Source organism: Procambarus clarkii, chromosome 88, assembly GCF_040958095.1.
Source record: "Procambarus clarkii isolate CNS0578487 chromosome 88, FALCON_Pclarkii_2.0, whole genome shotgun sequence".
NCBI lineage: Eukaryota > Metazoa > Arthropoda > Malacostraca > Decapoda > Cambaridae > Procambarus > Procambarus clarkii.
Genome location: NC_091237.1, coordinates 22216584 through 22229500, shown reverse-complemented (window position 1 = coordinate 22229500; position 12917 = coordinate 22216584). Strand labels below are relative to the sequence as shown.

Genomic DNA, 12917 nt, shown 5'->3' with positions numbered 1-12917 from the left:
GTTTTGGATTTGATGCAATACTTCTTCCCTATTATATTAGAAATAGTTAGGTTGATAGATGTATAGATATTAGAATTTTATTTGATTATTTCAGAGTCTGAGGGAAAAGATGAAACTGCAAGTGATGGAGCCGATTGTAAAAATGCTCGCGTGTTAGATGACAACAAGAATGAAACACAGTTTAAGAATATGACTAATGGAAGCGAACATAATAATGGTACATCCGCTGATGCAAACACTTGCCCGCGGAATAAAAGTGCCCCAGTTCTTGCTCAACCAAGTCTATTATCTGATGGTAGGTCATATAAAATTGTATGATGTGACACCAGTATAGCAAGCAACATAGTGGCATTAGTTGGTAATAATTAAGTGTTAAAGTATTTACTGAACTGATATACTATATATGATTTTATAATTCAACAGAAAACCTTCGTCGCCCATCACGATTGACTTTGCGAACAGAGATTGCTCGACCGTTTTACCGTGAAGATATTTTCTACTCCGGTTCTTTATATCGCCTCCCAGAGTATCAAAGCTCAGTAGGTTCACATTCAGTTTTTATCTCTCTTGCAAGATTATTTTTCTAATATCTTATTATCAATATTTTCTAATATCAGTATTATCTAATATCAGTATTATCTAATATCAATATTATCTGATATCATCTTATAATACAGTAGTAATATTCACACTACAATATTCACATAAAACAAAATGGATGCACAAATATCTGGAAAGGACCTAAAAGCTACTGAAGGGGCTCTTCCAGAAATCAAGTGTAGAATATAATGAAACCCCATTTTCTGATGGGCCCTCAGTAGCTCTTGAGTCCCCACCCTGTCTCTTCTTCATGGAGCATTTACGAGGATAAGAGGAGGGGGGGGGGACTGTTTGGGCAGCTCCTATGAGAGCCAGCAAGCTGGTCATAACTTGCGGATGACCTAGATCAGCATCTGGTGACAGATGGAGACATCACAGTTAAGGTATTTACCCCTATGGCAATGACCTCACTCTTATAAATTTCCTTCAAGCAGTCCTTTGTTTTGTTGTGTCTATTCTTTTTTGGTAGGGTTTTCCTTGGTTTGGAGTTTATCTCAAGCTTTTCCCCTCACCAGATAGACACATTCTGGTTGTAGCTCCCAGTAGGCAAGGCTCAGTCTCACAGCTCTCAAACAATTTACTAAAGCTTGGCAATACTAGTGCTTTAATACAGGAGCTACTGGGGTCCCCACCTGAAAGGGGCATTTCATTACATTCAATGCTTGGTTTTTATTGTTTTATATTTAACCATGTTGTATTTCTTTTCAGCCTTCTGGCCAAATGGTGAGATTCTTTAAATATAAGTATTATATATTGATAACTAGTAAAGTTTAGCATTATAGTTAAATAGTGTAATATATCTCTTGCCTCCCATTCTCCATCTTTCCATTTCTCACCCGTCTACCATCACCACTATTTTCACTGCTACAATCACTTTTACCACCACCATCACTTTCAACACCTCCACCTCATCACTTTCACAACAACCAATATTACCACACCATCACTTTTATAACAACCAATATTACCAACACCATTAATTTCACAACAACCATAATTACTGTACCACCATTCAACCAGCATTGAATGTAATAAAATGCCTTTTCTGGCTGAGACCTGGAGGCTCCCTGGTATACCTCCCTGTGTCGTCATGCTCGTTTGATCATTTTTCTTCATGGAGAGTTCTATCCACTCATTTGGTGTTTGGTAGCATTTCTTCACCAGAATGGGGGGGTGTTTTGGGGCGCCTATCTTTCTGGGTGCCTGACCCGGTCGATGGCAGACACAGAGTACTTCTAAACCATATATACGGTGTCGGTATAGGCCATTGCTCGTCCTGCCTCTCTGAGGGAGGCCAGGTTCAGGCTCGTGGTCTCTGGTAGGCTTAGAACTCCATGTACATTGACTGAAGCCCAAAACTAATACATCCGTATCAGCCAAATAACTCCTGGGGAGCCTCCAGGTCTCACCCAGAAAATGGCATTTCATTACATTTAACGCTGGTTTTTTATCCTAATAATATTACTAAACAAAATATATAACTAAAAATATATAGGACGATGTACATGCTGAATTTAAGAAAAAAATTCTGGCAACGGGGTCGAGCTTACAGGCTACCTCCATATTGGAGGTAGCCTGTTTTATCTCTACCCCAACCACCGAGACCTCTTCCCTACATCCCTAGATCCCACACAGTTTGTCTGCTGTTGGTCACAAATACAAACTGTGCAAATAAAAGTGTATTTGCACAAATACAACAAATACACACACAAATACACAAATAAAAATGTATTTATTTAATTAATAAACATGAAGCAATAAAACATGTTAATGAATAATAATGTATACTATTACTGTACACTTAACAAGAAAATTAACATATCTTGGCATAAATATTGTACAGCTAAGATTACAAATTTTAATAGGGCAGGAGGGTTTGGCAACTTGGTGCTTGATCAGCGATCCCTCGTACCCTCCCTCCATCACCGCCTCTCTTCCTTGCCGCTTTCCTCCCTCACCACCCTCCTTCCATACACCTCCCTCCCTCACCACCTTCCTTCCTCATCGCCTTCCTCCCTCACTGCCACTTTCCCGTCACCACCTCCCTCCCTCTCTGCCACTCTACCTCTTTGCCACTCTCCCTCTTTGCCACTCTCTATTCACTACCCCACTCCCTTACTGCCACTCTCCCTCACTGCCACTCTCCTTCACTGCCATGCTCCTTCACCGCCTCTATCTCTCATTGCCTGTCTCTCTCTCTCTCTCTCTCTCTCTCATTGCCTCTCTCCCTCAGTGCCTCTCTCTCACTGCCTCTCTCCCTCACAACCTCCCTCCCTCCCTCACTGCCAGTCACTAACTGTTCTTATTATTCACTAGCCTGTACTCATTACACTGTGTGTACTTATTATACGCCACCCTGTACTTATTATACACCACCCTGTACTTATTATACACCACCCTGTACTTATTATACACCAGCCTGTACTTATTATACACCACTCTGTACTTACTATACACCACCCCACCAACATCACCACCACCCTGGTACCTGATCAACCAGGCTGTGACTCATACATCAGGCTGCAAGCAGCCACGTCTAACAACCTGGTTAACCAGTCCGGCAACCAGGAGGCCTGGTCGACGACCGGGCCGCGGGGACGCTGAGCCCCGGAAGCACCTCAAGGTAACCTCAAGGTAACCATCCTGAACTTATTATTCACCACCCTGAACTTATTATTCACCACCCTGTACTTATTATTCACCACCCTGTACTTATTACACTGTTTGTACTTATTATTCACTGGACTGTACTCAATGCACTTATGTGGTTATTATACCTCATTGCTTTTATGTTATTGAAGCATATCTATTTGTTGTGATCATCGCCACCACCATTATCTCTATCATCACCTCATCACATCTCAATCATCATCATTACCATCACCACCACCACCACTATCATCATCATCCTCATCATCATCATCATCATCATCATCATCATCATCATCATCATCATCATCATCATCATCATCATCATCATCATCCTCATCATTATATCAATATAAATACTTGTGTAAGTTTAGACAGTATATGTTATACAAAAATCTGGATTTTTCTGAATTTCTTAGTCATTATAATAAACTGTAAATCAAATACAGTACAGTACTATGCAATTTTTAATACTTTAAGGGGCCCGGTGCTTGTGTACTGAAACTTCCTCAAACACACACAAATTTTTTGTGAATAATATCTTAATGTAAATGATCCAACTGTTTCTAATGGACCAACATCATAACCGGAACAAAAAAAATAACAGCGTTGAATGTAATGAAACACCATTTTCTGGGTGAGACCCGGAAGCTCCCCAGTGCTATCCAGGCTGATATGGATATATTAAACTTTGGCATCAGTCACGTGAATGGAGTTCTTAGGCCTACTGGGGACCGCGAGCCAGAACTTGGCCCTCCCTCAGAGAGGCACGATGAGCAATGGCCTATGGAAACCTCTGTGTGGTTGGAAGCATTCCATGTCTGCCTTCGACCGGGTCAGGCACCCAGAAAGGTAAGCGCCCCAAAACAAACCCCTATTCTGGTTAAAATATTGCTACTGGAAGCCGAACTAGTGGACAGAACTCCCCAAATGAAAATGAGCAAACGAGAACGACGTCACCATGTCATCGCATCGCCGGTTTTCATAGGCCATTGCTCCTCGTGCCTCTCTGAGGGGGACAGGTTCTGTCTCATAGTCCCCGGTATGCCTAAGAACTGCATTCACATGACTGATGCCAAAGTCTAATATATCCATATCAGCCTGGATAGCTCCGGGAAGCCGAAGGGTCTCCCCCCAGAATAAAAAAAGAAAAAAATCACAATTTCAGATTAGGTTTAAAAATATTAAAATGTCACCAATTTTTATTTTATTCATTATGGTCTCAGAATGGCATATAATGTATATGTTCCTCACTGAAAAATATAAAAATATATTTATACAATGTGGCCTTCCAAATATGTGCAAAATTTAGATGCAAAAAATGCTTCATAAACTCCAAAAGTTATGGGTTTATGACTAAACAACAGTGAGGACACCTTAGAACTAAGAACTTTTCACATAATATGTAAAAATGGTGAGAATCTATCAGAAATTAAATTTTTGAAGCTACAGTATCTCAAAGTTGAAATTCCTGTTTTAGAGATAATTGAAGTTGAAGTTATTGACAATGAATATGGTAGTTCTAATTAATTAATTTTCTTGTATGTTTTAATAAAAATTGCTTGGCATTCGTACTCAAATATGTGAAAATTGTAGGTCAATGTGTGTTGAAATGAAGTCAAGAGAAAATAACCCCACAAAAATAAATACTGTATAGGGATAGGTTAGGGAATAACAAACATATATATTGCAGTACCTTTATTGCCTATATATAAATGATAAGGCCCTCATCTGGTCCTCATTCATCAATACAACCTAAAGAGACAAAGAGAATAGAGTTTGAAATCTGTAAATAAATCGGCCAAAAAAAACAAGTTACAATTTCTGCCACCTGTGGCTGATTAACATGTTGACCAGTTTGGTTCCAACTTCACGTGCTTAGTGCCGTATATGCATTCTCCAAGATGTAGAAGTCACAATAAAATCCCCATAGAAACTAAGGAGAGAAAAAACAAGAAAAACCAAAAACCAAAAATACACATTAAAAAAAGTGGTTGTTAGCTTTTTGTACAAAGGGACATAAAAAATATTGCCATTTGGCAATGTATTTATATGATATATAATAAAATACAGCATAAGAACCTACTACAGTAACTTCTTCTTATGTGTGAAATCTGGCCCTCCAGGTGGCACTAGCTGCATATCCACTTTGTGGACCCTCCTTACTACTACTTTTCCTTTTTGTGCGTCGGACAGGTGCTTGCATCTCTCTCTCCCTGATTTCCAGTAAATAGGAGGTGTTATCATTATTATCAGTACTGGTTGCCGCCCATTCTGCACTCATTTATTTTTTAAAAATTCGTAACAAATTCATTTCTTAATATATTGGGATGAAATTTTCACAACGCTGATGCCAAATAACGGGAGATTTGTTTAAAATTTTTCACTATATTTCTCATTTGGAAAAATACTCCTCAGTCACCGGGCCCCTTAATATATATACAAATTAGTGAAATCCTTGTGAGAGTGATCAATGTCTTGTACTTGTGTAATACAGGACTCTGTAGATAAATACCACCAGTCAGTAACACAGCTGCCTCCCATGGAGGACATTGCTGAAGAAGAGGCCAGTGGAAGGTGCCATTGTTGCCCCACAGCGCTCACCAACATTATCACCAGAATCTTTGACTTCTCATTGTTGGCATCACCGACCTTTGTGGTGCTGAGTGTGGCAGGCTTCATGTCTCTCATGGCTCTCTTTGTTCCATTCATGTTCTTGCCAGGTCAGTTGTTCTTTGCATTCTTCTAAAGGTATATATATTTTTGTATTTATGTAATTATATATACTCTAGTTATGTTTGTTCAAATTCTTGTATTATAATATTTTAAGTTAATATGTAAATATCTTATATAATTAATTTTCTTTATAAAGATACAAATTTTTATATAACAGTTTCTAATACAGTATATTTAAATTACAGGTTAGATTTGTCAATAATTTAATTTACATGATGTTTACCTTTCAGTGGCCAGTTTTTACTTGCCATATAACCATTCCATATTATGTACACCTTTTCTTTTACTCAAAACAAATAAATAAGAATCAGAGATGATATGCTGATGATGTAACAGTCCCCGTGGTGTAGTGGTTAAGACGCTCGTCTGGGGTTTCGCAAGCGTTTTGTCCTGGGTTTGTATCCTGGCCGGGAGGATTTACTGGGCGCAAATTCTTAAATGTAGCCACTGTTTAACTCAACATTAAGATGGGTACTTGGTTGTTAAACCATTTTTTGCGGGGTCGTATTCCAGGGAACATAGGATTAAGGACTTGCCCGAAACGCTACGCATACTAGTGGCTGTACAAGAATGTAAGAACTCTTGTATGGTATATATAAATAAAAAAAAATGTACTAGATACTGAAACAGACAAAATGAACAAGGATAATGTTTCAAATTAAGGGAAATAGGAAGATGGACTCCCAGTCCAATCACCCATAATGCAAGAGATGTATGCAATTTTTTGTTTGTTTTCAGGGTATGCAGAACAACAAGGAATAAGTAAAGGATCAATTGCTACATTGGTGTCCACCATTGGTATCACCAACACAATAGGCAGGATTCTGTGTGGTTGGGTGTCAGACCATCCTAAGGTAAGAGCCACACTTGTTACTGAAATATTTTGTAAAATAATGTTTCTACAGTAATGCAATTTTTTCTTTAATTACTGTGTGAAAATAGAAACCTTATTGTAATTGAAGTTTTCTCAACATCAGTTGTAACAATTATTGCTTTATGACCACTGTGTAAAAGTAACTTCTGGTTACATTGAAATTGGGTACAAATCTTTTAAGTTGAATTTTCACATAGGATTCTTTTACTATATTTTATTTCAGTATCTATTTGTTGTTAAGATATACATGGCCCAGAGGGTAAACCACGCAGGCAAAGTTCAAACTACCCAAAAGTTGCTTGAGTTCTTGACAGGAAAAGCTGAGACCTTTCCAGTACCTATCATAGACTGGGACAGAGAAAGGTTAGCTTTCGTGGAATCTCAGACCAAGAACCAATTAAGTCTGAATGTCAGAGGGCACCAACTGGGACTTATGCCAGTTAACCAGAATGCTGAGGCAGGCCAACTGGGGTAGGAACTTCCCTTCTGGGCCTGATCACACAGGGGATACAGCCTTGCATGATGGCAACACAAGCACACAGCTAACTACTATCACACCTCGTCAACAAGCCTCGGATCTGGAACGAAATCCACCATCCAGAAGCAAGATGACTTGGGAGGAGTCAATTCATAGGGAAGGAACCCCTAACTGCTCAGAGAAGATAACGCTGCTTGTGAAATGGAAATTCAAGCTGGCTACCGGGGAAGATAAATTTGACATACAGAGGGCCATGTGCTTTGTGAACCCTTCGGGGATGAGGCCCGTCGGTTACCGTGTAAGTTCGTAAACGAAAAATGGGAGGAAAAATATACAAGAAATGTAGAAAAATTAAACGAGATATGTAGGGAAAAAATTCTAGGGAATTCTAGATTTAACCAGTGTTAAATGTAGTGAAACACCTCCTGGTGTGTCCCCTCACTGACTTTCTGAACCTTCTTTTTTTTGCCTTTAGATATGTTGGTGGTGTTTAGTTGGCTCTATTGAACTGGGAGCTCCTGAGGCTGCCAGCTGGCAGTAGGGATGGGGGGGAGGGGAGCTAGTAATCTAACAGCCTAATACAGCCTCATTGTTTATATCTGACTTGCTGATCTCTAGTTTGTTTTGCTCTACACCTTTGGTGGCTTATTTTTTCAGTTAGGGTGATCTATCATCCCCTGCTCTTTGCACCTTTGTAAGGGGGGGGGGGCGACTAGGTTTTTGTGTCTGATCTGTAAGCTTTTACTGTCCCTGTGGTGAATTCCTCGCTTGGCGTTTCGCGAATGCTTTGTCCTGGGTTCGTATCCTGGCCGCGGAGGATTTATTCGGTGTCAATCCTTAACTGTAGCCTTTGTTACCCAACAGTAAAAATGGGTACCTGGTTGTTAAACGATTTGGCAGATCGTATTCCGGGTAATATTAGGATAAAGGACTTGCCCGAAACGCAATGTGTGTTAGTGGCTGTACAAGAATGTAAGAACTTGTACGTATGTATAAATAATAAAAAAAATAAATAATAAATGATTTGCAAATGCCTAGTATCACATGATATGTGTGGAGGTAGCAGTAAGGGAAAATTAACTTTGAATATTGTTAACCAAATATTACAGTAGGGGTACCTCGGTTTAAGAGTTTAACCTGTTCCTGGAGACAGCTCATAACCCGAAAACTCATAAACTGAAGCTAATTTCCCCATAAGAAATAATGGAGAATAAATTAATCTGTTCCTGACTACCCAAAAACTTCACCTCAAACTAAATTTTATACCTAATTCATCCAAATCTACACTACAAAGGTATGTTCAAGTTATTACTTACCCTTGCTTATGACTCCTGTTGACGTATGGAAGATGGTGAGGAGAGGGAAGGAGGAGAGGTGTTACTGTTTGGAATGGGAGTCCCCTTCCATTATAACATCAGGCAATAAAGATTTCTCTGGAGTGCACACTCTGGCACATTTTGCCTACATACCACTAGGACCTGGTTGTGGCTCACTGCTTGATTTTCTCATTTTTCTCACAAGGAAACGTTCCATTGAAGATTGTTTTTCCCTTCTTTGCAACACTTGTCTGTAGTGAGGCATCACATTGTCATTAAAAAGATCAATGGAACGGCCTACTACAGCTTTATCTGGGTGATTCTTTTCAGCAAAACTTTGCAGTCCTTCCCATACTGCACACATTTTCTTAATTAATGAGGAAGGGATATTCTCTACTGCCTCCTCTTCCTCCCCTGAAGATTTGTTGTACTGCCTAGCTAGTTCAACAACACGTGTACCATTTTCATGCTTACGAATGATCTCTTGTTTTTCCTCTATGGTCATTCTCACATGTGATTTCTTGCCTTAAACCTTACCACCTGCTTTCTTGGGCCCCATGGCGAGATATATAATAACTTTTATGCTCAAATGGCCAAAAATCCGACAAAAAACTATAAATTCTTGTGAAGAATTCAGGCGGGATAGTCACTGGGCACGAAGCACTGGTAAACTGAGGCAATGCTCATATCCCGATGCAAATTTTCTGACCAAATCGGGCTCGTAACCCGAAAAACTCGTAAACAGGGACGCTCGCAACCCGGGGTTCCACTGTACTGTATATATAATCAGGTAAAAGACATTACAAATTTTCCACAGTGTAAATTATAATATGTAGCTAACAAGAACATTATAATAAATATGTATTTTAAAATTGTATGTATCATATTTAGTAATTCTGTATATTTACAGGTTGATGCTTTGTGGGTGAGCAACTTTTCTTTGATTTTGGGTGGTGGAGCGACTGTGTTGCTGCCTCTTATATCCGATGAGTCCCTTCTTCTTGCCTACTCTGTTGCCTTTGGTTTGTCTGTAGGTAGGTATCACAATATACCTTTATATAAAGAGTGCATTCACTGAAATGAAAAATGCTCCATTTCTGAGCTGGTCCTTCATTTATTTCTTAAAGCCAGTAGCCTATTCCATTTCATCTAAATTGACTATTTTCTAACCACTATTTACTTTAATTGTACCAATATTATTTTGTTAATTGATTATTTTATTATTCTAATATTTATAGCAGTTATTATATTATAAATGTACATACAATTTTTATAACTGGTGGGTGGGTGGTTAGGTAGGTGGATGGAGTGGTGGTTAGCTGGAAGGCAGGCAGGGTGGGTATGTGCATGGGCAGGCAGGCTGGTTGATACCTGGTTGATACCTGGTTGATGGGGTTCTGGGAGTTCTTCTACTCCCCAAGCCCGGCCCGAGGCCAGACTTGACTTGTGAGAGTTTGGTAGAGAGTTTGGAGAGAGGCTGGCTGGGTGGGCAGGCGGACGGACTGGCTGGGTGGTCAGGCAAGGTGGCATGGTGGGTGGACAGGTGGGGTGGATTCTGGGTGGGTGGGTTGTGTGGTTGACTATCACAGACTGGCTGTGGTCACGCATGATCCATCCCCTCAGCTCCCCATCCCCTCAGCTCCCCCATCTCCTCAGCTCCCACATCCCCTCAGATCCCCCATCCCCTTAGCTCCCCCATCCCTGCTATATCCTAATACCCCCACCCCATCTCCAAACTGGACCCTCCCAGAAATATCTCCCAACTCTCCAGCTGCGTCTAGATGGTCCGTACGGGATTAATACGATATGGTTTAGATTCTCGGCTACCTTCTTACCAGCTGATGGCCTTGGAGTCATACTGCCCTGCCTGCCATCTTTATTTATTTATTTATTGGCTTACAAGAAGGTACATTGGGTTTGTGAGAGTACATAATATTGTTGTTCTGTAAACAACATCAGAATGATGTTTACAAACTGTGACTGGTGACTACCACAACTGTGAATGCCTTACTGCCTTTGACTGGTTATGACTGACTGTGACATGTGACTGTGAATGCCTGACTGACTTGTGACTGTGAATGCCTGACTGACTTGTGACTGTGAATGCCTGCCTGACTGTGACTTGACTGAATACCTGACTGACTGTGATTTGTGACTGAATGCCTGACTGACTGTGGCTTGACCATGGCTGCCTCTGATTGGTTGCGACTGTGACTGGCTCTGATTAGATGCTGCATAACTGAAGTGGTGAAATCTGTGAAAGGAAAATGTAACCACTGACCTAGTGAGGACAAGGTTGTCACAACAAATATAATAGTGACCTCCAGTACCACACAACATGTACAAGGCTCTGTATACTCAATACCGTATTTCGGGTTTAACAGCCAATGATTCGGTAAATAAGGTGCCAGTTAACGATCTAAAATTTGGTTGTTAAAACTCCGGCAGAACGGTAAATAAGAGGTTCTTAAATCGAGTGGATACTTAATTACCTTACCTTGAGGTTACCTTGAGGTGATTCCGGGGCTCAGCGACCCTGCGGCCCGGTCGTCGACCAGGCCTCCTCATTGCTGGACTGGTGAACCAGGCTGTTGGACACGGCTGCTCGCAGCCTGACGTATGAGTCACAGTCTGGTTGATCAGGTATCCCTTGGAGATGTTTGTCACGTTCTCTCTTGAACACTGTGAGGGGTCAGCCAGTTATGGCCGAGTGTAGTTACAGGAGGAGAGCTATGCTTGTGGTGTCCTGTCTTCCCAGTACTCTTTGCCGTTTAAAGCTTAGAAACTACTGATGGTTTTGGCCTCCATCACCTCTCACTTAGGTTGTTCCAACCATCTTCCACTCTCTTTGCAAAAGAATACTTTCTAATATTTTTTCGGCACCTTTGTTTCCTTAGCTTGAATCTGTGTTCTGTTGTTCGTGAAGGTGCTGGTTTCAGGAATTCCTCTTTGTCAATTTGATAGACTCTTGTTAGTATTTTGTAGATGGTGATCATATCTACTCTTTTTCTTCTATCTTCTAGTTTTGGCATGTTTAACGCCTCTAGTTTCTCCTCGTAACACGTTTTTCAGTTTTGGAAGCCATTTTGTAGCATGCCGTTGCACCTTTTTCCAGTTTATTTATGTGCTTCTTGAGATTTGGGCACCATACAACTGCTGCATATTCCAATTTTGGTCTCACAAAAGTCATGAACAGTTTCTTCAGTATTTCACCATCCATATAATTTAAAGCAAGTCTGAAGTTGGAAAGCAACACATACGCTCTCCTCACAATCTTCTTTATGTATTCCTCTTAGCTTACTATCTTATATTCCTCTTACAGCTTACTATCCAAAACCACCCTTAGGTCTCATTCTTTAATAGAGTTCTGTAATTCCTTTCCACATACTTTGTAAGTTGTGTGTAGTCTATGTTCTCTGATTCCACATTCCATAGCATGGCATTTATTCACATTGAATTCCATTTGCCACTTGACGCTCTTAGCACTTATTTTATCTAGATCTCTCCTGGGCAGCGTATGATTGTCTTGTTTTCTACGCAGAACATTTACATTTTATGCTGTACCCTAATACATCACCTGTTGGGGTATGCAGTTTGGCTATAATTAGCCACCCCACCACCTGCTGGGATGTGCAGCTGAAGTCTTAGTTATAAATTCAAAGGTTAAAAGTCTTAGATATCAATTTATGATAGTAATTTTTATGTTTTTACAAATCTCATTGTATTATTGCAATTGCATTAATATATCTTTTCAGCTGCATTTGCTTCATTGCGTTCCATTCTGCTTGTGGAGCTTCTTGGCTTGGAGAAACTGACAAATGCTTTTGGTCTTCTCCTACTGTTTCAAGGCATTGCAGGGATCTTTGGAAGTCCTGTAGCAGGTAAGCTTTTCAACATCACACTCTTTGCATAGGAATAAACAAAATTATTTTTTTATGCAGTATGCTATAAGTGATTTTTACTTCTAAGTGTCATATTGAAAGGTGTTTTTGTTTGCAGATGTAAATATTCCATTTTCAGTAAGCCGAATACTGTATATGTTAGAATGTTGTGAAGTAGAATACTGTATATGTAAGAGCTAGAGGAAATTGAATCATACCACAGAAAAACTGAGCTAAATAACTGAAAGGCAGCTCCACACTACCTCAAGTGCCCAGGAAACCACCACCTCTGGAAACAGAAGACAAAAGGGAATGGCTATGGACAGAGATAAAGATCATGTAGAGTCCTGAAACTGAGATAGCATCACCTGCCAACAAGTCAA

At 40.1% G+C, this 12917-nt stretch overlaps 1 protein-coding gene across 10 annotated transcripts in view; it reads left to right on the top strand.

Annotated features, from left to right (window-relative positions):
• The window catches only part of LOC123745751 (monocarboxylate transporter 14), a 76433-nt gene that overhangs the window by 59994 nt on the left and 3522 nt on the right, over positions 1 to 12917 (top strand). For 6 of the 10 annotated variants that reach the window (XM_045726571.2, XM_045726569.1, XM_069317711.1 and 3 more), the window contains 7 exons: positions 95 to 295; positions 424 to 539; positions 1309 to 1323; positions 5747 to 5972; positions 6724 to 6839; positions 9564 to 9687; positions 12409 to 12534. In XM_045726571.2, coding sequence (XP_045582527.1) covers positions 95 to 295; positions 424 to 539; positions 1309 to 1323; positions 5747 to 5972; positions 6724 to 6839; positions 9564 to 9687; positions 12409 to 12534 — 924 coding nt within the window. The remainder of the gene's footprint in view (positions 1 to 94; positions 296 to 423; positions 540 to 1308; positions 1324 to 5746; positions 5973 to 6723; positions 6840 to 9563; positions 9688 to 12408; positions 12535 to 12917) is intronic. The other 4 variants (XM_045726570.1, XM_069317713.1, XM_069317714.1 and 1 more) reach the window with 1 other exon arrangement.